This window comes from Folsomia candida, unplaced genomic scaffold, assembly GCF_002217175.1.
Source record: "Folsomia candida strain VU population unplaced genomic scaffold, ASM221717v1 Fcan01_Sc019, whole genome shotgun sequence".
Lineage (NCBI taxonomy): Eukaryota > Metazoa > Arthropoda > Collembola > Entomobryomorpha > Isotomidae > Folsomia > Folsomia candida.
In genome coordinates this window covers 1650610-1676234 of record NW_019091211.1, presented here as the reverse complement: position 1 = coordinate 1676234, position 25625 = coordinate 1650610, and the positions used below count along the sequence as shown (strand labels likewise).

General features: G+C 38.5%; 6 protein-coding genes across 7 annotated transcripts; 3 read left to right on the top strand and 3 right to left on the bottom strand.

Moving 5' to 3' along the window:
* The first annotated feature begins 888 nt into the window (after positions 1–888).
* Positions 889–5687, top strand: LOC110857610 (signal transducer and activator of transcription 5B). The gene is made up of 8 exons (XM_022106209.2): positions 889–1305; positions 1392–1504; positions 2776–3090; positions 3259–3681; positions 3745–3980; positions 4051–4496; positions 4830–4979; positions 5044–5687. The coding sequence occupies exons 1-8, from the start codon at positions 1125–1127 to the stop codon at positions 5097–5099; spliced, it is 1920 nt and encodes a 639-aa protein (XP_021961901.1). The 5' UTR covers positions 889–1124; the 3' UTR covers positions 5100–5687.
* Positions 5538–9890, bottom strand: LOC110857612 (myrosinase 1). The gene is made up of 8 exons (XM_022106210.2): positions 9353–9890; positions 8583–8789; positions 8373–8506; positions 7844–8121; positions 7406–7485; positions 7143–7330; positions 6437–7005; positions 5538–5997 (listed from the first exon to the last, which is right to left on the bottom strand). The coding sequence occupies exons 1-8, from the start codon at positions 9441–9443 to the stop codon at positions 5721–5723; spliced, it is 1824 nt and encodes a 607-aa protein (XP_021961902.2). The 5' UTR covers positions 9444–9890; the 3' UTR covers positions 5538–5720.
* Positions 9891–15197: 5307 nt separating this feature from the next.
* Positions 15198–17047, top strand: LOC110857786. Its single transcript, XM_022106398.2, has 3 exons — positions 15198–15411; positions 16496–16642; positions 16719–17047. The coding sequence occupies exons 1-3, from the start codon at positions 15331–15333 to the stop codon at positions 16959–16961; spliced, it is 471 nt and encodes a 156-aa protein (XP_021962090.1). The 5' UTR covers positions 15198–15330; the 3' UTR covers positions 16962–17047.
* Positions 16974–19826, bottom strand: LOC118438324 (loricrin-like). The gene is made up of 3 exons (XM_035858290.1): positions 19715–19826; positions 18800–19017; positions 16974–17620 (listed from the first exon to the last, which is right to left on the bottom strand). Exons 1-3 carry the CDS (start codon positions 19754–19756, stop codon positions 17173–17175), a joined length of 708 nt encoding a protein of 235 aa, XP_035714183.1. The 5' UTR covers positions 19757–19826; the 3' UTR covers positions 16974–17172.
* A 512-nt stretch (positions 19827–20338) lies between these two features.
* LOC110857730 lies at positions 20339–21266 on the bottom strand. The gene is made up of 3 exons (XM_022106342.2): positions 21074–21266; positions 20745–20982; positions 20339–20667 (listed from the first exon to the last, which is right to left on the bottom strand). Exons 1-3 carry the CDS (start codon positions 21194–21196, stop codon positions 20582–20584), a joined length of 447 nt encoding a protein of 148 aa, XP_021962034.1. The 5' UTR covers positions 21197–21266; the 3' UTR covers positions 20339–20581.
* A 1242-nt stretch (positions 21267–22508) lies between these two features.
* On the top strand, positions 22509–24354 carry LOC118438253 (uncharacterized transmembrane protein DDB_G0289901-like). 2 transcript variants are annotated; one of them, XR_004836670.1, is made up of 3 exons: positions 22509–22595; positions 23329–23550; positions 23610–24354. XR_004836670.1 is itself a non-coding variant. In XM_035858168.1 (3 exons), the coding sequence occupies exons 1-3, from the start codon at positions 22554–22556 to the stop codon at positions 24073–24075; spliced, it is 693 nt and encodes a 230-aa protein (XP_035714061.1). In that variant the 5' UTR covers positions 22515–22553; the 3' UTR covers positions 24076–24354. The 2 variants fall into 2 exon arrangements, 1 of the variants encoding a protein (XP_035714061.1); XM_035858168.1 differs by having other exon boundaries at positions 22515–22595; positions 23329–23513.
* Positions 24355–25625: the final 1271 nt, after the last annotated feature.

The following is a 25625-nucleotide window of genomic DNA, read 5'->3' as shown; positions in this document are numbered from 1 at the left end:
GCTATATTCAGGTCGCAATTTTTCAACATTATGCTGCAATTCGTACACTAATTTCCCCCAATAAGTCGTTGAAAATAAACATGTAAGCTGCCAATCAAGTATATGTAATTGAACAAGTGCAGTTATCATCGTTTTGATTTTCGGATGATTGCATCGTATTTGTCAAGCCAAACTTCCTGTACTCTCTTGAAACCACTCACAATGTACATACGTGCAACTTGTACGGTACAAGCATGTATACTGTTAGAAATCTGGTACATATAGTCACGTATCTAGGTATTGATTTGTCGGTACTAAAGTTGCCACTGCTTGGTATTAAAGTTATACCGGTCCATAAACGTTTGCTACCTATATGATAACCTTTAATACCAAGCTATTGTTACACCATATTTCCTGTCAATACCACTTTGGTAGTCATATATCAATACCGCTTGGTATTATGTTTCATATACATACTATATTATATTATATGTATTAATACTGGATTTCTACAAGTCGATTATTGAGATGAGACATAAAATGTATTGATCCCTAATACTTACATTTAATTTACTCTACAAGTTTACATAATAAACAACTGTCTTACGCGTCTCCACCAATATTGACATATCTGTCCTATATTTAATTAAACAGATAATGCAGCAACAACATTGAACATGAACTTTATTTATTTGCGAGTGCAAAACTTGCGTCATTACGTAATTCCTACTGCGAAGTATATATGCATACATAAGTACACAACACTAAATAAATGGTTGATAAGAATCTTTATTCGCGTAGAGATATCCGCCGACGAGGCGACGAATTGTTAAATATTGTGTTAATTCTGACGTTTACAATGCACGAGGAGCCATAATCCGCCATATTTTCACAGAAACTCCATGGAATTTAGATTATCGGTTTGTCATGTTAACCACATTGATAAAACTGAACACACAAATCCCTCAAAATTATTTATGTCTGATTTCTCTGCATCCGCTCCTTATCAAATTGACTGATATGCCCAAATATTTTGCGTGGTTATGAACGTTTTGCCGTTATTTCGTCTCGGACAAGGTGCGCGACAGGATGTACAAATAATTTTTGCAGTTTAAGTTGATTAATACGAAAATAATTTTGAAGTCATGGATCCCTTACTACATTACGAGGAGAAGTATTATGCTCTGCAAAGTGGCCTGAATCAGGTCATCGCGTCCGAAGAAGTTGGACCCAGTTATATTAGCGAATCAAAAAAGATGCGAGCACTAATTAGCTGCGTAATTGGTGAAGTGTCAAAGTTAGTGGTGGACGTGGGATTGCTACAGGGTAAATTATTCTTGATTTGTTTATGGCAATGCAATAGAGGTGGGTTAAATTAAAACTATTTTTACAAATTTATTAAACATTTGCAGTTGACATTCTAACGAACGAAGCATATTATGGGAGTCAAGATGTGCAAGCCCAAGCAGGAGCGTATAATCTGAGGGCTATTCAAGCTGGAAAGGAGTCTTTGTTAAGCCAGAAGGTAATGCATACATATGTACATAGATACAGACAAATAAGTATAATAGTGTAGGTCAGAAAAGTATACATATTTCGCCGAACATTGTGCAATTTATGTGACCGGTTACATGTCAATTTGCATTTTTGCATTGTTTCATTATGCATACAAAATTACCCCCAAAGCATTTAACCTAAACAGTCACTTAATGACTACTAACCTAAACAGCATATGTACATACATGTAATGTCATTTTCAATACCGGCATTTTTCATACTACATTTGTACTTGGGAAGCAAGTACTCCTTCATCACGTTTTCTTTGTATCTATACCAACTACACCTTTAAATTTTAAAATAGATATCTAAAAATTAAATAATAATGTCCGCGTTTATTGAACAACTCAAAATTTTCAAATTTTCAAATAAGTATCGGGTTTCTTTTGACGAATGTTTTTTTAAATCGTGTTCCTGTATGGAATATTATTTGTGTGGTATTTGTGAGAATTTTCGTATTGTCTAATGATTTTAGTTCTCACTAATAATCAGAAGTTTCAGAAGTTATTTCTATTTTGTAATTTATGGGAAAATATTACACAAAGTGGTTGTTTATACCATGTGACTTTTATGAGAAAAAAATTATACTATATGTACTACCGATATGTAAAAGAATTATGCAAATTGACACACGACATGACAAATGAATCCATTAAGTTTAGAATAATCGTCTTGTAGGTTAATCAATCGGAATAATGGACATGTTGATTTAAAGCAATTGTATGACACTAAAAATTAGTTCCAAGCTTTAATAAATTCCTCCATTGAGGCGAATGTACTTTGTAATTTATGAACATATGTATGTATGTAAATATATGCTCGTCATAAAAAACATTGGGGTCCTTAAGCAGATTGTGAGATACTATTAGTATCTCACACAAGTATCATACTAAACAATGTCAAAAATTTATGGCATTGCTTTATTTAATCTCTTTACGTGCGAAATTTACATAATATGTATGTAAATATGTCCTTAAAATTAACACTGACCTGGCAAAACTCAAAGGCAACTCCAAGGTTTATCGATTTTCTATCTAATTTTGTAAATATCGGCTTGATTGATATCTTAACCAATTTCCGAGTACTCAAAGATACGGTTGATTTTGAATTACTGAATCAAGTTCCAAAGGTCCAGTAGAGTGTAAATAAGTTTACACTAAATTATGATAGACTGTTTATCATTCAAGCGTTAAAAATAAGTACATATGTACGTGAAACCTTTTATAATACTTATTTCAGGTGGCCTCACTAATTCGTGACCTCACAAACTTCGTCTCCCACATGAAAAACGCGATTGACAAGACCAAAGAATTAAGCTATCAACTATACGCCTTATTTAACGAGTGGAAGGACGAGCAGCGTCTGGCAGGTAATGGATTTCAAATCGGCTACAATTTTGACCGGATTTGTGGCCTTGGACAAACCTACAATTTATGTCTGGAGCAACTTATTGACCAGTTGGAGGACAAAGACAAGATTGAACAGTGCTTATTACAATGTGGAGAACCCAACACGGGGGATGTTGCACAAATTTGGAATGAATTCAGAGATGAGGTAATTCAAATTAAAAAAAGTAAATATGTGTAGACACTAAAAATAATATTCTTCTTGGCGTAATTACAACAATTGGCAAGTTAGATAAGTATTTTCCTACGCTCATTTGCGGAGGTTGACGAGAATACACCTAATGTAAACATTTGATTTTCTCAATTTCCATCACAGCTAAACCAACTTCGGCTGGAATCCGCAAGGTTCGAGGTGACCAAACAACCCCCACAAATCCTTCGACTAGGATCCACCCTTAAGCAGTCTATTGATCTACGCTTCGTCTTCGGAAGTGGGCTGACACTAACAAAAGGTTATCTCGAGGTCGAAGCCATCCTACTAGACGAGCCCGAAGTTACGGCGGGAACTTGGAAGGACGAGTTTTGGCGGCAACCTCATATTCCCGCATCTTACACGAAATTAGTCCACGATAAGGCCAAAGTCACGCAATGGAATAATGGCATATTTTCCGTTACACTTTCCAACATCGAGATACCCGACAAGAGGAAAAAAGTGAACGAAAAGAGGTGCTCGGCTAGTGCGAAATATTGCTTCGCATTTTGCGCAACCTTGAATCCTCCTGACAGCGAACCAATACGGGTAAGTGGGTTCGTTCGCAGTATTTAGTTGCTCTTAAATTTTACGATTGTCATAAATGCATAGACCTGGACAATATCTGTCCCCTTTGCGCTGACTATTCACCCAAACCAGGACGCCAACGGGTGGGCAACAATTCTTTGGTACAACGCGTTCGCCCTTCCGAATCGGACCGCTTTCCAAGTCATTCTAGAAGTCGATGTACACTATTTCTTACAAATTTTGAGCAACATCTTTCTGAAGGAAACTGGCCGTGGATTTTCCGACTCACAGAAAAAGTTTCTGAAACTAAAGTTGATGGGGTAAATTGATAGATAATCATATGTTAAATCTATGTAGTTAAATTGATTGTTCCAAATTTTCAAAATTCAGACATTCCAAGGGTCCCCTCACGTGGTATATGTTTGCCAAAGACAAGCTTAATTGTTCAATGTCCACCAAGAAACGAAAAGGAAACAGCAACAGCGGCGAAAAAGAGACCAAGATAACCTTTAACGTCTGGCTGTTCAAGATTATGACGATGCTGTCCTCCACAACGGACCAGGAGAATGAGCCGCCCTCACCGATGGATAGCGATAGCAGCAATAGTTCAGGCCCAAATAAGCGAAAGAAGCAGAGGAAATCCCCGCCAAGGAGGACCGCTACCATGCATGAGAAGAATGCTATAGCCCATTATTGGAGGGAGGGATTGTTTGAAGGCTTCGTGACCAAGGAGGACTTACATGCTGCGTTGAAAGTTGAGAGCCCGGGAACTTTTGTCCTCTACTTCTCGGAAGCTATTTATGGCGGGATTACTGTTGCTTGGTTTAACAATAGAGGTAACCTCAATGCAATTACTTCGTGGTTAGTGCTCCGAACGAATCTGAGAATTAGACTCGTTGGGTTTTACGATATGAAAATCTCCAATCACCAGAGATGTGTATAATCCGACATTTTGGGTTTCTGAATCCTGATTCGAACGAATCCGAGTCCGGCTGGATTCAGATCCGTTCGTACATATTTAGTTGTGGTAAAGAGTATATGGCTCCAAAACTAGGCAATTTCATATCGAGCAAAATTTTTATTCGACTCGTTACAATTCTTAATTTCGATGTTAACGTATGTTTCTCCGACCAGGTGAATAATACATCGATTTTCATAATACTTTGCAGTCAATGAAATCAACAAGTTCGTCCCGTACATGAAGACTGATTTAGATGATAATCCAATCGAAGAAAGACTACTGTCAGCCCCACATTTGCACTTTTTATATCCCAAGATTCCAAAGGAACAGGTTTTCCTTGTTGACAAAAAGGCGCCAGGTAAGTAATTTTAGCAACCCTGTTTAAATTTATGTTTGTAATCTGCTAAAAATACATATTTCAGGTCTGTACGGCTACATTCTCAATCTGGTGGGGTACATTAGGGAGGGGAACTGGTAGACATTACCTCATAGGAAATTATGGAGAGCTATTGTTTAATTCAATTTAATTCACCAGATTCCCAGTTCAGTACTGATTTGCACAAGTAGTGTTAAATATGTAAATATGTACATAAATGCATATCATGCACGATTTTTGAAATGAGCATATTTATGTATTCTTGTGTGAAACAAGAATTCTCAAATTGTTGCGAAAAAAACAACCTATTTATGCACATATACAGGAATATACTCGTAGTTTAGTACATTTGGATAAGTTTAGTGTGACAAAATTGTGTACCAAATACTGTGTATAAACCTACTTTTATTTCCATTTGGTGTTGGGTTTCGAAAAATCGAGCATAGTCTAAAATTTGACAAATGAAATACTAATGAAACATTCTGTCGCCATTCCTCGAAGAAATTTAGTGAAAACAGGCAAGCATACAGTGGGCTCTTGTAATTTTGGGGGAATTTATTTGAGTGCATATATTACTCCTTGTGTATGTTTGCAATGAAAAATTCTGTAGTTGAGATATGTATACTTATTTAGAAAAGAACATTGAAATCTTTACAGGTTAATAAATTTTATACTTTATAAATGGACAAGAAATTAGAGATGGACAAATATTTATGTAAATTATTAAGCTAAACTGACAATAAGTGTCCAGAAAATCATAATGACGGCCAGTCCGGCCACATTGACCTGTCTGCTGAGAGAGCCTTGGGACTGTCCCAATGGCTTCTCGCCTCTAGTGTAGAATTCGACCACGTCGTGATACCGCTTCCGCTGATTAACGTCTCTCAAACTGTTAAATCCGTTGTCGTCAAAAATATCGCGCAAAAGTGCGACAGACTCTTTTGGCTTTCTTTCTCGGTCAGGATCGTCGAATTCGACGCGGTGTGCGCCAAATCGTTGCCTATAAGAAATTGTTGCATATCAGCTATCAGCGTTAATAGATATGTATATATATGTACATTTGTTAAAAAATGTAGCGACCCTAAAATCTATTCTCAAATCCGTCCCAAAGTTTACTGAGACACTAAACCCTGTCACTCTAAAAATTTAGGGAACTGTGATGAAAAACTTGTTAGAAAAGACCTCAATTAGTGCGCGTAGCGTATTTACATAGTTAAGAAAACTACAATTATTGTGGTATGAATTTTGGCTAATGGTAAGTATGCATAGAAAGTAGCGCGTTTGCCCAGAACGTCTGCCCCAAGGTATAGCATGAGATTAGTAACCCATCTAGACAACTTAAGCCCGTCTAGGGTAATAGAAAATGCAGCGCCAATTTCAAATGGTAATATATACACGCCATTACTAATGTGTGTTTAAAGTTTTTAAAAGCTTCTTACGTGTATCCCCTCTTCCACTCGAAATTATCCATCAAACTCCACGCCGTGTAGGACGTGATGTTCACGCCATCTTGTACAATCGCTTTTAACATGTTATTAATATACATCGTGTAATAGTATGACCTTGCTAAATCGAATAGCGGCGAAGGACCGAAGGCTCCCGCGGTTGCGTCGTCTTCACTTGTCCCGTTTTCCGTCACGATAATTTCCGGACTTCCGTACGTATCCTTCAACCATTTTAGAACCTTGCGAAACCCGACGGGGTTCACTTTCAGCCAAGGCGAGGCAGAACAAGACCACGTGGGGCTTTGGAACTTGAAGAGATCCTGGTCCCCATCCCAGCCTGGCGTGTACCCAGCGGCGCCAGGGTTTGTATGTCTAACCAGGGCACTCGTGTAATGGTTTAATCCCAGGAAGTCGACTGTTCCTGTAATGATGGCACGCCATTCTGCATCAAATTCTGGAAGTCGGGATACATCGCGTCCTTCAGAGATGCTTTTGGCGTCAACGAATTCGCGCATGACGTCCGGGTATTTGCCGAAATAGAGGGGAGAGGCGAACCAACCGTGCTAGAAAATAGGTGAAAAATTCAAGTCTATTCGTCATGCTAATAATTGTTGTTACCAGAGTGGCAATAAATTTCGAGTAACTGGTGAGACATAAATTTACTACAAATTTCTAAAAAAAAAAATAGAATCTCCCTTACATGGAACTGCAACGCTCTTTCCGCCGCGGCTGTGTCGTTGAGGTTATCAGAGGCTGGCTCATACCAATAGGTGTCCAGTGTTATGCCGACGTAGCCCCGTTGCTGTGTTTTAAAGTCGGATTCGTAGAGACGATACGTCTTTCCGTGAGCTTTTAAAATATTATGGACGCACTGGTAAGGCAACTCCGCTAAAAGAGGGATGGAATCATGGTACACATTGTGAAATTTTTAGGATAAAGCTTCAAATATTTGTGCTACGCTACCTGGATCAACGATTCCTGGAGCTTTCGAACCAACTCCGTACCCTTGCCAACAGACGACCCAGGGTTCGTTAAATGTTATCCTAAAAGATGATAACCATATTATAACCGGTGAACGGGTAGTTGTCATCAGTTCTTATGCAGTAAATTGTTACCAGAGCTGATAACGTTTTACTACCAGTGAAATTGGGCTAAGCAGGATTTAGCCAAGCTATCGAGGTGGTACTTATTGCACGTTTAGAACCACTAGGGGCTAAATCCTGCCCACCTAAATTCATGACTGTCAGGTCTGGTGAGGGATAGTCCCGATTATTATTATCATGATAATTTGATATCTACTCTTTACTTTTTAAATCTGCCGCGTAACAAACTTACCGCTAATAAAAGATAATATTTACATTCTAATTTTTAATTCGAGATGAATGATTTAAAAAAAATTACCAATGCTTCACTCTGTCCCCAAACAAGGTAAACGCCAATCTAGAGAAGGAAACGAAATGATCGACAATCACTTCATTCGTGAATCCACCAAGATCTTCAAGCGATTGGGGCGTGTCCCAGTGGAAAATGGTGATCATCGGTTCAATTTCTGCCTCAATTAAGGCATCAATCAAATCGTTGTAATATTTTACGCCGAGCGGGTTGATGTCCGCGTCGCTGGTATACGTTCCATTGGGAAGTATGCGCGTCCAGGAGATCGAGAAGCGGTACAATTTGGCCTAAAATATAATTGGTGATTTTATCGATAGAAGAAATTTTCGGAAGATTTCGGAGGATTTTTTAAGGAATTCTAAATAAATTTATAGTTTGCGCGCTTAAAATTCTACTAATGGACGATGCCGGCGTCGACCTCTGATTCGATCACCCTTAAATTTAAATCTCCCACAGATTTTGCGGCTCATCGTGACGACAAAGTCCCAATTTCTGAAGCACTGACTTACAAGGGATATGGATATATTAAAGTACATACATGAGCTTCCTTAAGAATTCGGACATCCTCTCTCCACTTGTGATACGAATCGCAGGCTAAATCACCATTACTGCCGTCATCGATAGGACTTGGGTTCAAATGCGTCCACGTGTCCCAAATATTGACTCCTTTGCCTATTTAGAAATGTTGTATACATGCATAATTCCTGTGACAAATTAAATTTAACATTCTCCAATTCTATGTACTCACCATCCTCGTTCCAACCTCCCTCGATCTGGTAGGATGCCGTTGCATAGCCAAATTTAAAGTTTGGGGGGAACGAATCGTACAAAAAGTAGTCTTCTTCTACATATTGGGCAAATGCTGTAGCCACCAAGCAAAATCCTAGGAGGATATGGAGCCTCATATTTGTCACGGTATGAGACGAATGGTCGAGTGACATACATAAAGTGATCGCTATTTAGGAACAAGGTCTGTAAGTCATACAGAAGTCGAAATGGAATGCTGGGGTGGTGTGCAAATTGCAATGATACGTGTCCAGTAAATTTGCAGATTGTGTTGTTTTCAATCATCAATTAATTATTAGATAAGGTGACAGGGTTTATCAAAAGGTATTTGGATGCAGTATTGTTTAACATACGTATCGACCATACGCAAGATCACGCAGGTATCACGCGAGAAAAGTAAAATGGACATGTACATATGTACTGGTATATGTGTGCACTATATATTTATTATTATATCTATGTACATGCACCCATGTAGTTTGTGGAAATAAACATTTATTTAGCAACCAATCCTTAGCAAATTAACTTATAGTCGTTGTCGTTCTACACGTGTGCAAAGGGTGCATGCACTTAATAATAATAATTGATTTATTGCATCCTTACAGCCTTTTTTGTATATCATCAATGGTTACATTGTATTGATAATCGCAAAAGACAAACATGCATACATATGCAGTTACATACATAAATATTAGGATACATGTAAATGTCTTGTTCCCGAAAACAAATCACCTGCCCAAAGTTTAATTAAAGTTGATTCCGCCTGTGGGCGGAGAAGATGATGTCGCCGTGGGCTCGGTAGGGGAATATGGGCGAGTCTCATCGAGTACCGGACGTCAGGGTCCTTGGGGGACGGATGCGACACGCTTCTGATCACGGGACACCTTCACTGGCCACAGGGGGTAGCCGGATGGGAGCTACGACGCACGGGGAGGAGGATGAATTGTCTCTCGCTTGGCAATTAGAAATACTGTCTTGTTTTTACTCCGATTACCACTTATGCACCGTTTCTATACTAAACTGCACCTGGCACGATTCAATGTACGAGTTTTTATGAAAAATGACCCGAATAACCTGTCCAATAACGGTATACTTCGTAATTTTCACTTGACAAGAGTTTCAGAATCTTTACTACTCACATTAGCAATTATTACTCTTACAAAAATGAATTTTAGGAACTTAATTTAGGTAGTAGAATTTATTTTAAAGATGGCAGCCACGCAGACGGCGTGGTGCAGGGAAAAATGTGGAGAGAAGAGTGGAGGTGTTCACGCTGGGAACACTCGGGCCGGTCTGTGTGGACTGGAGTGAGGTTCTTCCTTTTTACAGTCGAACTCGGCCACGGTGGCTTCCGTGTGCCGAGTAGTAGGATCGTCGGGTGGGGGATATCCAATCCCCACACGCCCAATCCTACATTACATAAACACGTATACAATAACTTCGTCTCAATTTTGCAACCGGGTCAATTAGTCACCCTCTATCCAAACCGATTGCTTTGACCTTAACTTTTCGTACCTAACAACGACCTAGAAATCCCAGTGAGCATCGTCTTAATGAAATTCACCACCGACAGTTTCCTCACCTCCATCTTAAAATACCCCTCACATCCCACAAAAAGCGGTCGACACGATTTTCTAAACCGTTTAAACCACCTCTTCTCATAAGCCGTCTCCCATCTGCAATGTCGCCACGACGCCAAACACGCCACGCTCCCGCGATGCGATCCAGCCGCCGCGATGAGGTACAAACTCCACCCGACAGCAACGAAAGGTATTCCCAACCCCAGGAAAGCTATGCTGTCAAACTCCAACTCGCCAAAATTTAAGCCACCCGCCATTGTCTTGCGCATCTTGGAAATGAGTATGGTGCTCACCACTGTGAATTTCCCTATGACGAATTGCAACGGAAGAATGTACGGGCCATGAATTTCGCTCACGTGCCTTAAAACTATTTGCATACTTCTGTAGACGAGGGGCAAGTTCGTAATTTTTCGCACTTCGGGCATCACTCTGTTCGCAGATTCCCCTAATCGCGAGAATTTTAGGGCAGAGAAGATCCTACCAACGAGCAGCATTTCTGCGCACCCATGCAAAACTAAGACTTGAACGAATGATATGACATAAGCGCCAAAATACAGGGCGCCAATTGTATAAGGTATTATCATCAGTTTGAATATGGCGCCATCTTCGGGGAAAAGAGAGGTGAAGTGCATGGGATTAGTGGGGGCGTACATGATGTGCATGCAGAGTGCGGGCGGGACCGTAAACATGGTCAAATATGTGGTCCAATAGAACAAGGTCCACACGGCGTTGAATTGTCTCTCGAGTTTGACGACCTCTCGCGGTAGGATCCATCGTTCCTGGAAAGCTTCAAAGTAACGGGTCAACACGTTGTAGTAATTGGCCGTTGAGGAGGGGCGAATTGCGATGATGGATGAATTTATGAGGATACAAGAAGTCCCGTAAAGCAGCGGGATCATGAAGTTTACGGTGGCCGCATCCCCGGCAAGTTTGAATCGGACGGCTTGACCGAAAAGGAAGATGAGTTCGAACGTTAGGCAGAAGTGGAGGGTGGCCGTGTTGGCGTAGAAATAGTGGGAAACGGAGATCGTTTTTGTGGATGAGGACCAAACGTAGGGCAGGCCGAGGTAGCGGGAGAGTTTGACGGCTTGGGCGAATTTTTGGTAAAAGAAGGGTGTCAGCATTGCGTTAGATGGGAAATGTTTGGCAGAATTATTTGAATGTTTTGTAAGATTTTGGGAGCAGGTTTTACTGAACGGTTCGAGAGCAAGGGTGAAATCTGTGTGTTGAATTTCGTTGCTTTGGTCAATGATTTGGACGAAATGACTCCCTTTGTCGGGTATAATTGGGGTAATTATTCTACTCTGTCCAGGATTAAAAGAGCTGAAAAGACTAATTTGCCCAGACAGTTGTTTGTGAATTTCCTTGCCCTTGGTCGAACCAATTGTCAATAATTTGCTGTTACATACGTAATAACTGGGACTAAATGACGCAAATTCTGCCTTTTTAATTTTCAAGATTGGCACTCAATTGGCTTTTAATTGAACATTGTGATGATCTATTTTAGCCACAAATTTCTTAATTTGAATAATTATTGTTACCATGTTCATAGTGAAACCAAATGTTTTTCAGATAATGACGTATTTCACGTCGCAATTTCGTAACCAAAAATTAGAAATGTTCGTAAGTTTCGTAGTTACTAAGGCTGACGTGAATTGCCTCAATGAAAGTATGAGAAATACTTACAAGGGACACTCACGACCTGTCGTTTGAGTCCAGGGTACCCACTAAGTTTTTTAGAATCTACTAGGACCCGAGATGAAGGATTCATTCATATTTCCGTGTTAAACTCATATTTGGCGTCGTGCCGTGGCGCCAAACTTAAAATTTTGCATTTTCGACCAACTTCAAACCCCCATAACTTTTGCAGTTTATGTCGGATTTCCAAAATTTTATGCTTAAAATGATCACAAAAGTCAAATTTTTTGACAAAAGAATAAAAATCGAAAATTGCTAATTTTTGAAATATTTTTCGCATTTTTTCGACGAACCCCCATTTCTAAGAAAATTACGAAATTTTGCGAAAAGTTAAAAGCGATAATTTTGGAAAAGATTTCATTGGATACGAAAGTTGAACTCCTTGTCATGATCTTTGCCAAAAATTTTGAAAATCCGTCCAGGATTGCAAAAGTTATGGCGGTTTCAAAAATAAAAACACTCAATTTGACGAATTTGGCGCCACGCCATGGCGCCAAATATGAGTTTTACACGGAAATATGAATGAATCCTTCATCTGGGGTGCTAGTAGATTCTAAAAAACATAGTGGGTACCCTGGACTCAAACGACAGGTCGTGAGTGTCCCTTGTTAGATGCGTATTTACATAACTATGAAATCATAAGTTACTTACATAGATTACAATCATCCAGCAGCTAACAACGATTTAAAAATCCCTCTTACAACCCCCTTAATAAATCCAACAACCGATCTTTTCGTCACCTTACTCTTATAATATCCCTGATTCTCGAAACAAACCGGTTTACACGACTTTTTAAACCTGCTAAAATATCTCCGCTGAAACCTGCACGGCCAGTCACACTTTTTCCATGACGAAATACATTTCCTGCTTCTCCCATGCGACAACGCGGCACAAGCCAAATAATAACTCCATCCTAACACGGCGAATGGAATTGCCGCCGAAAAGAAGACCAAACTTGCATAGTCCACCTTAACCCCGTCTACCTTGTGCAGCATCCGCCCAACCAGTAGGGCCGCCACCATGACGAATTTACCCACGATGGCCTGCAACGGCATGATGTACGGGCCATGAATTTCTCCAACGAGCTTGAACAAGACCTGCATTCCTCTGTAAACAACTGGAAGGTTTTTAAGTTTTCTCACTTCGGGAAAAAGTCTCAGGTCATTTCCCGCCTTCAAGAATCGGAGGCGATCCAAGATCTCGGTAAGAAGGATCATTTCCGCCGTTCCGTGAAGCATCAGGATTTGAATGAGGCACCCACAATGGGCAAAGATGTAGATTAAGGATATCGTGTAAGGGATAACCATTAACAAAAAGGCGAACGATCGCGTGGGAAAAATAGAGATCAAGTGGACCGGGCTCTTTGGCTGGCTGATTGTATAAACAGCTAGAAACACAGGGAAAAAGTACAACACGACGAGAGAAAGTCGGTAAAACCAGATCCAAATGGTGTCGAATTTACGGTGAATTTTTTCCCGCTCATTGCTATCGAGGACGAAACGTTTCTCGAATGTTTCAAGGTATAAGGAAGTCGTGTTGTAGTACGCGGCAGTAGTGACGGGGCGAAGTGCGAACATGGAGGTCATTACTACCAGACATAGCGTCGCGTAGAGCATGGGAATGATTTGGTTTAAGGTGTGGATATCTTCGGTTAGTTTGAATCGGATGGCTTGTCCGAGGTTGAAGACGAGTCCGCCCGTGAGGCTGATGTGAAGGGTGGCAGTGTTGGCGTAAAGACAGGGCGAGACGTGGATAGTTTTAGTCGCATGATTCCAGGTGTATGGAAGACCAAGGTATTTCGAGAACTGGATTGAGTCCCCGAATTTTGTGTGGAATAATGGTGTCAACATTATTGTGGGGAAAGTTATGAAATTTTCTTATGTAGAATTTCTAAATAAGTATATATACCTATGTGAAGATACTTATTTGTAATGTGTGGCTTCCTTTGGTTGACTAGTTAATATTTTTAAGTGGTGAAATTATGTAGAGCATGGTATAAAATTTAGTTACCAGTTATTATGTAGGTTTTAAAATTCCTTAAATTCAGGTTAGTCTGGGTGGTTATTATGAAGTTAATTAGGTTGGAAATAGGTAGACAGGTAGGTAGAAATAAATAGGTAGAAATGGGAGACCTATTTATGTTTATAATAAATACATTTTTATACATATGTATGCATGTATGCAGTTTGCAGTTTTTGCATTTTTTGCAAATCGATAACTAATTTTCTCAGGGCATGACCAATCAAAACTCTTGTTTATCAAAATTTAATAATTATTGATCGCCACTTCGTCAGTAATATGTGCTGGATTTCAAATGATACAATGCCAAGTTGGCATTGCCAACCTGCTTGAATCTGTCCAAATGGCTGTGTTCATCACAGACATGTACGTGCATAAAGTCCACTTTATATTCAGTGAATTTATTTTTGCATATGTACATTTTGGCAGGTAAATAAATAAGTAAAAACTCGAAAAAATGTAGTACATATTATTTTTTCCATTTCTCTTTATGAGAAGGCTACTCACTTTAACAAAAGCTAATTAGACTAAATTCTTAATTCTTAATAGTTATGTAATCTACAGATGTACTCCTGTATGCAAAATGTATTGTTTAAGAAGGACGTGTCGTAAATTGGGCCAGGTTCAATTGCTAAAGCTTTTATAGATATTTATTTTTACAAGTAGAAAGTTCTACGCTACAAGACATAATACGTCACAAATCTTTTACAGATCACTGGAAGTAGCGCACTTAAATATTGTACTACAATAAAATGCATACATCTCCATTCTTCAAGAAATATTGGCAAACTATCCACGTCCCGGCCTATTTTGGTTTACCAGCTTGCCAACACGACAACAATCCACCTCTTGTTACTCTTCCAGTCAATAAATGAATACATATGTCAGTACGTGTATTGTATGTATGTACTCATTACCTACATAATGTATAATGCGGTAAATATGTGTGACACATGGTGAATACTCTTTACAGCGTAATAAATATTCCACAATTTTCCCATTTACTATAACAGGAGAATAATTTATTCGCATAATATGTCGGTTTGCATAGATGTAATTTGACCGTAGAACAACTTCTTCCTAAATATGTCTCATGGATATTAATATGCATTTCATATACTACACAACTCCAGCAAGGAAGTTATTCCAATATCGCCACCACAAGACTGGTTTTTTCTCATGGTTCATCTAGCAAAAACAAGTTTATCACAAAGAAATGCTAAAGCTACGTAACATTTCTTACTTGCATACACTGGAAATATGCACGTATGACTGTATAATACATAGATATTACTTCCAACCAAGGAACATGGAGTAGTCCAGCTGGAAATTTGCTCAGATATAGGTGCATATTTAATAATATTTAAAAATCAACAATCATAAATAAAAGTGAGGAGCGATCACAACTTGAAAATGATGAACGTTGCATCCTTGTCGAACGAGGGGATGGAGAAAGTGCAAGGAGTGTTGAAAAAGGCATCAATCATTGAAACGGTTAGATACACATATACATTCATTCTTCATTAGGGACATAACTATTGATACATATTACATACACATAAATACATATTTACATAACTATAAAACTAACTAGGTATACAATTTAGGTGGGTGGAGAGTTCAGATGTGCTACTATATGCAAATATTGCACACTATATCGGTATGAAACAATATGCAAAAATTTCCGTGTTAAAATCATTTTTGAAAAAGTAATGACGATTTAAGTGACGCAAGTCTAGGAAATTTCTCAATGCTTTAACAAAGGTGAAATTTTTGCTTTGACCTTTACGGATTACACTCTCTCTCTCCACCTTTTCAAAATTTTGTAGTTTTTCATCCGGAAACATATTTAAGCAAAAAATCCAAATCATGCTATATAGATGCTCAAAACTACTTAATCAGGAGAATAAAATATGTACCTAGATTTGCAAAAAAAATGTAACAAAAAAATGGCAACATTTTGGCCCATTCTCTATTTTGGACACTTTTTGTGCATTTTGGACATTTTGGGTGGCTATTTTGGACAATGATTAGAACCGTAGCGAAACAATGTCTCCGCCAAAGGTGGAGAGAGAGAGTGTAATCCGTAAAGGTCAAAAGCAAAAATTTCACCTTTGTTAAAGCATTGAGAAATTTCCTAGACTTGCGTCACTTAAATCGTCATTACTTTTTCAAAAATGATTTTAACACGGAAATTTTTGCATATTGTTTCATACCGATATAGTGTGCAATATTTGCATATAATGGCACATCTGAACTCTCCACCCACCTAAATAGTATACCTAGTAAGTATGGCTAGAAATACATATGTAATATATATATGCTATAAATATGCTGGGTGGTTTTAGTAACAAATTTTGCATAATTTTACCAAATCTTTAAAATGTTAAGCTGCTATTTTAGAGACCATGTAATCTTATCCCAGGTTTTGTGCAAATATGTACATGTACTTATGTATGTATGTATATGCATTTACATACACGAAATAACTCATAAAAATGTGTAGCAAATGACAACACTAAATATTTAATTATTCCACTGATAAAATTATTTGAAAAATTACATATGCATATTACAGGTATTTTGGATCATCCTTGGACTTTTGGTTGGCACGCTGTTCCTATTGTTCCAGACCAGCACCAGTGTCAACGTTTGTATCGTCATTGCAATTACAATTGTACTCGGACTAATTTCCGGGATCACTTTGTTCCTAGCAGTGGAAAAGGTTTGCATACATATCTTGTCCTAATTAATTTTTGCATGTTTTCATAACAAATTTATATTCATTGTTTCTTTTTTAGGATGCAAATGTCCTCTTCAAAGTGTGGTTTGTGGCGTCAGTATTACTTATAATTTGTTTCGTGGCATGCATCATATTGGTTGCGATTACATTAGACGATTTTGAAGGGTGGATAGAAATTATAATTTGCATTGTGCTCATACCCATCAAATTGTATTGTGTCATGCTTGTGTGGAAATATTATAAATGGAATAACAGAGCAAGAGGCTTGGGAGCCGTGGCGGCGGCGGTGGGGTTGGCGTGATTTGGATAAATATTCTGTAATTTGTATAACATATATTTGCTCATGAATAAATTTACACTTTAATTATTATTATTATTATTATTGAATTATCTATATATATGTAGATACTTGTATTACTCAGTTTATGTACGAAAATATGATACTAATACGACACGATACGATAATATAATACACATACATTTTCAAACGACAATTTAATAATATTTTATGCTTATCCTCCTTCTATCCCAAAGCAATTCGTATCAAATGGACGGTACTGACAAGGGTTTATGACAGGCCTGCCTTCTCCAGGATTCGGACTCGGCCAGACACCTCTATTACCAGGACCACCTAACCCCAAAGCTTGTAAAATAGGACCCAAGCCGGAAATGGCTGGCCCTATGGCGGAAAACGGGGACTGAGAAGTTGGAATTGTTGACCCTGCTCCAGCCCAGGCTGCCGACCCACCAGGGCTCGATCCCCACCCCGAGGAACCGCCCCCAACTGACCCCCATCCTGCAAAGCCTGAACCGAAGGGTGTAGATCCACCCCCAGTTGACCCCCATCCAAATGGTACAGCGGGAACACCTCCAGTTGGCTTCCATCCAGACCCCCAGCCAGGCTTACTTGACCCCCATCCTGGCTTGCTCGAACCCCAGCCTTTCGTCCCAGGGGGGTAGCTACAAAAATTTATTTTATTTTAACAGATTGAAAATAGGGATCCCAATCCCGGACGATTTTTTAAATCCCGGGAATCGGGAATCCCGGTTTTAGCCGTGAAAAATCCCGGGAATTTTTCCCGAAATTTAAATATAACCTTATAACTTGAAATTAGTCAAATTCGGGTATACAAAAAGGTACATGGCTCTAAAAAGTACCGAGACTGGGCATATTTATAATACCTACTTCTGTGTTTTTGGGATCTGTGCCTGCATAAGTACTAGTATACATACAGTACGCTATTTTCTGGCCTACACAAAATAGTATTTTAAAAATACATACATATGTACGATAGAAATACAAATTAGTGATTATATTGTTTTGCCTGCTATGGCAAATTTAAAGATTCGATGTATTGTGGAAGCCCAATTTCCGTTCACTATTTTGGAGAGCTGTGAGGAAAGAGTTCGATAATTTCATTCCAGAAAACTTAACTAATTAATCAAGGATTTGCCAGCATGTTAACCCGAAATGCATAAATTCACGTTTATCAAATATCAATATTAATTGGCCTAAATTGCATTAAAATTAATATTCAAAAACTTCAATTTGGACAAGGAAGTTGGCAATTCAAAAATTTCAAATTTAAATAAGTATATGTACCACGTTCAAAATGCCCTTCATGCAGCCTTATATTACTTCTAACATGATAGCATTTTTGATCATAACTGATTTCAGATTCTATAATTATACCGAAAATAAGGTTTATTTGTTCCTTCAAGTTATAATCTGACATCGAGATTAGAAAATTTATGGTTTCATCTTGTATTACAAATGTTACTTGCAGATTTTGAAATTTAGATAAATGTACGAGTTAGATGTGGCCACTAATATTGCTTAAAATTTAAATTTTCGAGTTCAGGATCAATCTTGCCTGGTTGTGCTCATCGAAACTTTTTCTTACTAATCATATAACCTAAAATTATGTAAAACCGCTATTAAAATAATGAATTATAAGTAATTTTCAATTCTGAATGACAAATTGAAAAATCCCGAAATCCCGGGATTTCAGTTCTTCAAATCCCGGGATTTCGGGATCCCGTTTTCCGGGAATTCCCGGGAATAAAATCCCGAAAAATCCCGGGACTGGAACCCCTAATTGAAAATCTAGATAAACTATCTTATGTGCATATGCATACCATCCTCCGTAAATCATTAGTGGGTACGATTGCCTTGATTTTCGTCGGGTTCCAGCCGCCGGTAATGCTGGTTTAGTTCCGGGCTCCTTTAAAACCTGCAGACTTTTCCCCAATTTGGTCGTGATGGATTCTGAACCCACATTCTGCACAGTTTCCAAGTTTGCATCTTTTACCGGGGTGGACGAAATTGTTGGTACTAAGAGGACAATGTTCACAACCTGTTGGAATTATGGGAGAAACAATGTCAACAAAAAATAATTTAACACAATTTTCGGAAAATAATAGGCATGTTCACACCAACGGATTATTTCTCATTTGAATTAGCATCAAATGGTTTGCGATAACAATCAAATATGCTGGCTAAATTTACAAAAAAATTCTCAGCAAAAGATTCTGAAAATCTGTCAAAGTTTGTAACTTATGAATGATAATATACTTTTTTCAATTATAAGGCTCGACAACCATGCGAAGCAGAGATCGACGCCGCCGGACCAGGTAGCACTTTACACGTTATCGCCAACGATAAATCTGATTTCAAATTCGTAAAAATTTCGCTGCTGACGCCGCCAAAAAAATTAACCAAAAATTGGCACCGCCGCCGTCGCAAAATTAGTTGGCGTCGCCTCCGATGGGAACTTGACGTGAATATGTATGTATGTCTGGCAAGTTGCTCTGATATTCTTCGCGAACACGCAATTTGTACGAAACTATTTTGTGAAGCATTTTCTGGAAAAATGCTTCCAATTCGTGGTGATCAAAAAATGTGCGGAAGGGTATAAGTAAATTTACTTAACAACAGTTAACTGTTCAATCTTTACAGCTTTACATTGCAAATTAGCGGAACCCGTGAAACATGTAGGTGTTCAAAATTATGATTTCCTCCGTAAAATCCATTTCACTCTTTGCTTTACTTACCAAGGCCAATTTGCATAACCGTAGTTTTCGAAATGCTCCCATTTAAAAATCTGATACGACAAGTCAGACAGACCGGTAGTCTTGCTGGCAGAGAAGACACTGACCATGTTCAGTATTTAAAACTAGAATGAACAAAAGTAATGGGATTGGCATTAACATGCAGGTACATATTTAAATGACTGTTTACTTGCATGTTGTGAAAAATTAGTGCATGGAATAAATAAATGAATCGAGTCAATCCACGCAAGTTTGGTGACTTCACAAAGCAAATCAAGTTATGAGGAGGTCAGGAAAAGCAGTTTCTTCTCCCAATATTAACTGCCTGATATAAAAATAAACACGCTTTTTTAATTATGCTTTGATTTCGGGTCTTTTCTTTTTTTAATAATGACCCGATTGTTGCTTTTCTCTATATACCAGTAAGTTACCATTAACATTAACATCAACATCTGACTCTTACCATTGGTCAGCGTCACAAAGATTGATTTGTATTCAATTTAGCACATATGTACATACACATGTATGTACATATAAGAGGGTAGAATTTATGTATGCCATGTTTTTAAACAGTTATGGAACATTTTAACTTTTAGCACTGCAAAAAAAACTTCGCGAAAATTTATGTAGGTTTTAAAATGATTTATTTACGTCTAATTATTAATTACTATTAATTTTAGGTCACGATTAAACTCACACATTTCCATAGTTAAAATGATTTAGCAACATGCACAATTTCACATCCAAAACAGTTCAGCACTTCAAATCAATTAAACAAATGTTGCGAAATTTATTTATGTACATTACACTTTATTTCATAATAGGAAATTCCTAGTGGGATGAAAATCATACCTAATCATGTCGAATGCTTTAATATCCACGGCTTTTTCCCGACCCCCAGTAGTCGTTTCGATTCATTGAGCTTCCACAAGGCCCGTCTCCCACGATACGGACACCTGCAAGATTAACAGTGCAATGCAAACATATATTAACTTTATTTATGTATTTTTTTTAAATATAGATATTTGCATACGCGAAACACGAGTTTTTGCACAATCGAATTTGCAACGATTTTGATACGTGATTCCATTCGAGGCACACACCGACGCCGTTTCATCGCCGCATGCACAAGTCCTCGATTTTGAACTTTTCGCTGGAGATGGAGTCGTTACAAGGGTCGGAACAGTTCTATAGATCGATGGTGTTGGTGTCGGTAAGATGTGTGTCGTATACCTGATCGTGGTTGTTGGATCCACATTATCACGGGATTTCTGAATTATAATTTGAATTTGGAGTACATTTATGACATTTACATAAGTTCTGCAGAGAAAATACTACTTTTAAAGATAATTCAGCACATACCAAAAATATATTCTTCAAGTTAGCCCAGGTTAGTTCGAAACCATGCGACGTAGGGACATGGGGTTCGAGTGCAATAACGGCCAGTGAGAAATACAGAATTCGTGAAAATATTATCTTTCTCATTTTAATGGAGGTAAGTGAATTTTAAGCAATACAACTATCTTGCAAACATTTTGCGTAGTGAAGTGACAAATTTCTGCAACATATGTATATATGTATGTATTAATTTAAATACGGGTTACATGCATACATACAGAATTGGGCAGTTTGACCCATAAGTAAGCATACATATATGTTAGGTATGGTTGATAATCGTACTCATTCCAAGACGTCAAGAATATATATGTAGACCTGCATAACGCTAAAAGTTCTGCATTCGCCTTTACATATGTGTGTACTTGCAATCACGAATACTGTAATAAATAAGTATGTACATATGTACACTCCTAAAAATGAAGCTACAGTTTTGAAAAGTAAATACACTCTCGACTCAATATTAAGTAAATTATACTAAATCCAGAGTAAAGTTAACTTGTTAAAGAATAAAGTTTATTCTGGAATTGGTATAGCTGATCAGTAATACTGATTCAGTATATTGATTCAGTATATTGAATCGAGAGTGCATTTATTTTTCAAAAGGGTAGCGTTATTTTTTAGAGTGTAAGATCTATTTCAGGGCTACGCAGATTGACTGATTTATGCATGTTATTGATATGTCTTGTTTTTTGCAGTGAGAAGAATTTGGAATTTTTCCCCAATGACGTTAGTGCAAAAATTCAATTTCAAAATGAATTGAAATCGGGAATTGGTCATCCGGATTCGGATTGCAGAATCTTTACGGATGAGGAATTATTAATTGATTTCAAAATAGACATGTAAATGCTATTCTGATTACAAAAACTCCGTGATAAGCAAACAGATAACATAACTCGAATAAACAAAACTATTTGTGCTCTTTCCGCTTATGTATGTATGCATGTACATACCTATATGTATAGTAGAGCTGGCTGCCTGTCTGTATGACCTTATGCTCATACATAAATATTAAATACGTAGGTAAGTATCTATATTTATATAATTATAATACTTAATTATTTATATATGTGCGTACTGTACGATGCACGTGAACTTCTGAGACCTGACCTGAGCACACAATACAAACTAGTAAAAAGACCTATGTAAATAAGTTCAATAATAAAATAATGGAGAGTTAATTATGTATGCAAAATCGTACTGTAAGTTTAAGTGATAATATTTTTGCCAAAAATACTAGAAATCCAACTAGAATAAAAAACGATGTATGTACATATACAAATTTTTACAAAATGCAACTTGCAATACAAGTTTTGCATGATGCAAGCGAAGCCTATTAAATCCCTATGTCCTTTTATTCATTCTAGTTTTAAATAGTGAACTTGATCAGTGTCTCCTCTGCCGGCAAGCCTACCGGTCTGTCTCACCTGTCGTATCAGATTTTCAAATGGGAGCATTTCGAAAACTACGGTTATGTAAATTGATCTTGGTAAGTTGAGCAAAAGTGATACATATATTTAAATTAATAGGTTACGGGGGAGGCGTCATTTTCACACCCAGCCTGTGCCCCGGTTGCGCCCATTTGTAACAGAGCTGTTATGACAACAGTTTACGAGTACCCCTCAAGGAATTGAAGGCATTTTTCCGAAGAAAAAAAAATTCTTCCAAGATTACTTTCATACGCAAAGTGCTCGGAAATTATATACTAGAGCAACGTGTCTGGCGTGCTCACGTCAATCTTTCCATAATTCTCGGACAGGGTAAGGAAAACCACTGGGTTTTGCTATTGGAAACCCATACCCCGGGGTTTTACCTGGGTTTTGCGGGTAGTCCGGGTAGTCGGTTTTTGGAGGTAAACTGAGTCAGTACCTGATGTATTACGTTTTGAAAAATCTACTTTTTCAACAATTTGATCACAAATCAGTTTATTAATTCAATTTTAGTATTTAATTAAGTAATCAAATTCTCAGTAACGTGCTTTTATTATGTATTATGCACTTTTTTTTAATTTGAAAACCCCGAGTAGCCCGAGTAGCCCGAGTAGCCGTGGGTATTTCTCAAATTTGCTACCCCAACACCCCAAAAACCCGGGGTAGCATACCCTGTTCTCGGACCTTGCAATTTGAACAAGTGTATCAATATAAATAACGAAATTTGAGAGATTTTTTTAAAATTGTGATTTGTCGATTCTTTGACAGCATTTTCTCCCATAATTCCAACAGGTTGTGAACATTGTCCTCTTAATACCAACAATTTCGTCCACCCCGGTAAAAGATGCAAACCTAGAAACTGCACAGAATGTTAGTTCAGAATCCATTACGCCCAAATTGGGGAAAAGTTTACAGGAAGAAAAGGAGCCTGGAACCAAACCAAAATTACCGGTGACTGGAACCCGACGAAAATCAAGGCAATCATACCCACTAATGATTTATGGAGGATGATATGTATGCAAATTAGAAATTTTATCTAGTTTCAGTCTGTTAAAATGTGATAAATTATATAGCTACCCTCCTGGGACGAAAGGCTGGGGTTCGGGTAAACTTGGATGGGGATCGAGCAAGCCTGGATGGGGGTCAAGTAAGCCTGGCTGGGGGTCTGGATGGAAGGCAACTGGAGGTGTTCCCGCTGTACCATTTGGATGGGGGTCAACCGGGGGTGGATCGACACCCTTCGGTTCAGGGTTTGCAGGATGGGGGTCATTCGGGGGTTCCTCGGGGTGGGGATCAAGCCTTGGCGGGTCAGCAGGCTGGGCTGGAGCAGGGTCACCAATTCCAAGCTTTCAATCCCCATTTTCTGGCATAGGGCCAGCCATTGCCGGCTTGGGACCTATTTTACAAGGTTTGGGGTTAGGTAATCCTGGTAATAGATTTTCCTGGCCGTGGACGAATCCTGGCAATCTTGTCATGAATCCTTGTGATTTGCGTCCGGGAGACACGACTTGCATTGGGATACTAGAAAAACCAGTGTAAAACATTATTTAATTGTCGCTTGAAAATTGTATTTATATTTATGCATATATTTATGTATGTGCACAGTACCATATTTTCGTACATTAATACAAGTAATCAGTTTCCTATAATATTTACCAATTTAAGTATGTATGTACATACATGTGTAGATATCTGGTTCAGGCTAACACATTTTTATCACAACGAATGATCCGAGATCAAACCAGACGCAAAAACACGTTTTTTATTCATTTACATAGTGGGGTCATAAGTTCTCGTGAATGCATTTCCGGTAATAAATCCCAAAGTATTAGAGCTATCTGTTCGAAATTTTTATGGATTAACAAGGTATTAATATTGTTTAGAAATCATAACTTCTTTGTCAAGATTTCGTCCACGGGCAATTAGACAAGACATAACTCGTGACGGCTACAGGTTGATCGTGGTACGCGCCAATTTTCGTGCAAAAAGTATTTCAGACTTTTCACCGTTGGCAAAAAATTTAATAGAAAAAAAGGCCAGATATTTGTTGTACAGAAGTCTGACATCCGTTTAAGTATGCGGAAGTCAATACGAAGTCATCACCGTGGTGTGCATGGGAGCAAGTTGGCTGGAGAAATGAAATCTCTGTTTTTTACCGCAAAGGGTACAAGTTGAAGCCAAGAATTATTTTCAGAGTGTCCTAAAGCCAAACGTTAATAACCTGAACCCTGGACCCTCCGAAAATCGACATTGGACCTTTCAACAAGACCCTGTTCCTGCGCAAGGTGCAAAATTGTCCAAAACTGGCTTCAGACGAATTTTCATGACTTTTTTTCATCCGTAGAACGGTGCTCAGTATCTGCAGACCTTAATCCCCTAAATTATGACTGGTGGTGAAAATTATAGGTACAAGTATGCTCTAAATTTCACCCAAGTGTGGAAGGGCTGAGGTCGCACTTACTGAAGATCTGGCGCTTTTCTCTGGAAATCCGTGCGTGCCGCGATCGAGCAGTTTTCGCCACGACTTATGTCTTGTGTACAAGCCCGTGGAGGAAATTGTGAAAACGAAGTTATGATTTCTAAACAAGATTAATACCTTGTTCATCCACAAAAATTTCTATCAGATAGCTCTAATACTTTGGGCTTTATCACCGGAAATGCATTCACCGGAACTTATGGTCGGACGTATATATGTAAGTAAGCACTACCCTCTTTCCATATTGCGTGAAGATCTTAAATTTAACTTTGCGCCCACATTTGTATCATATTTATACAAATCATTCATATATACAGATATATGTAAATGCAAATTACGGGGGTCTGGGGCCTGGATGGGGGTCAAGTACATAAGCCAGGCTGGGGATCTGGATGGAAGCCAACTGGAGGCGTTCCTGCTGTGCCATTTGGATGGGGGTCAACTGGGAGTCGATCGACACCCTTGGGTCCAGGGTTTGTAGGATGGGGGTCATTCGGGGGCTGTTCCTCGGGCTGAAACCTTGGTGGGTCAACAGGCTGGGCTGGAGCAGGGTCAACAATTCCAAGCTCTCAGGCCCCATCTGACATATTTCATCTGGCATGTTTCAAAGCTT

What these genes read in the sequence shown, in the direction of transcription:
- LOC110857612 (XM_022106210.2), bottom strand. Translation starts at nt 9,443, where the DNA reads ATGAGACTCGCCCATATTCCCCTACCGAGCCCACGGCGACATCATCTT. An exon ending in TTTAATTAAACTTTGGGCAG is followed by an intron (nt 8,790 to 9,352) that starts GTGATTTGTTTT and finishes GTTCCTAAATAG; the next exon opens with CGATCACTTTATGTATGTCA. An exon ending in GAGTGGAAGAGGGGATACAC is followed by an intron (nt 5,998 to 6,436) that starts GTAAGAAGCTTT and finishes AATTTCTTATAG; the next exon opens with GCAACGATTTGGCGCACACC.
- LOC118438324 (XM_035858290.1), bottom strand. Translation starts at nt 19,756, where the DNA reads ATGGGAGCATTTCGAAAACTACGGTTATGCAAATTGGCCTTG. An exon ending in GGTTATGCAAATTGGCCTTG is followed by an intron (nt 19,018 to 19,714) that starts GTAAGTAAAGCA and finishes TAATTCCAACAG; the next exon opens with GTTGTGAACATTGTCCTCTT. An exon ending in CTAATGATTTACGGAGGATG is followed by an intron (nt 17,621 to 18,799) that starts GTATGCATATGC and finishes AAATTTTTGTAG; the next exon opens with CTACCCCCCTGGGACGAAAG.
- LOC110857730 (XM_022106342.2), bottom strand. Translation starts at nt 21,196, where the DNA reads ATGAGAAAGATAATATTTTCACGAATTCTGTATTTCTCACTGGCCGTT. An exon ending in ACTTGAAGAATATATTTTTG is followed by an intron (nt 20,983 to 21,073) that starts GTATGTGCTGAA and finishes ATTATAATTCAG; the next exon opens with AAATCCCGTGATAATGTGGA. An exon ending in TGCAAAAACTCGTGTTTCGC is followed by an intron (nt 20,668 to 20,744) that starts GTATGCAAATAT and finishes TTAATCTTGCAG; the next exon opens with GTGTCCGTATCGTGGGAGAC.
- LOC110857610 (XM_022106209.2), top strand. Translation starts at nt 1,125, where the DNA reads ATGGATCCCTTACTACATTACGAGGAGAAGTATTATGCTCTGCAAAGT. An exon ending in TGCTTGGTTTAACAATAGAG is followed by an intron (nt 4,497 to 4,829) that starts GTAACCTCAATG and finishes AATACTTTGCAG; the next exon opens with TCAATGAAATCAACAAGTTC. An exon ending in TGTTGACAAAAAGGCGCCAG is followed by an intron (nt 4,980 to 5,043) that starts GTAAGTAATTTT and finishes TACATATTTCAG; the next exon opens with GTCTGTACGGCTACATTCTC.
- LOC118438253 (XM_035858168.1), top strand. Translation starts at nt 22,554, where the DNA reads ATGGGAGCATTTCGAAAACTACGGTTATGTAAATTGATCTTG. An exon ending in GGTTATGTAAATTGATCTTG is followed by an intron (nt 22,596 to 23,328) that starts GTAAGTTGAGCA and finishes TAATTCCAACAG; the next exon opens with GTTGTGAACATTGTCCTCTT. An exon ending in GGAACCCGACGAAAATCAAG is followed by an intron (nt 23,514 to 23,609) that starts GCAATCATACCC and finishes TAAATTATATAG; the next exon opens with CTACCCTCCTGGGACGAAAG.
- LOC110857786 (XM_022106398.2), top strand. Translation starts at nt 15,331, where the DNA reads ATGATGAACGTTGCATCCTTGTCGAACGAGGGGATGGAGAAAGTGCAA. An exon ending in AGGCATCAATCATTGAAACG is followed by an intron (nt 15,412 to 16,495) that starts GTTAGATACACA and finishes TGCATATTACAG; the next exon opens with GTATTTTGGATCATCCTTGG. An exon ending in TGTTCCTAGCAGTGGAAAAG is followed by an intron (nt 16,643 to 16,718) that starts GTTTGCATACAT and finishes TTTCTTTTTTAG; the next exon opens with GATGCAAATGTCCTCTTCAA.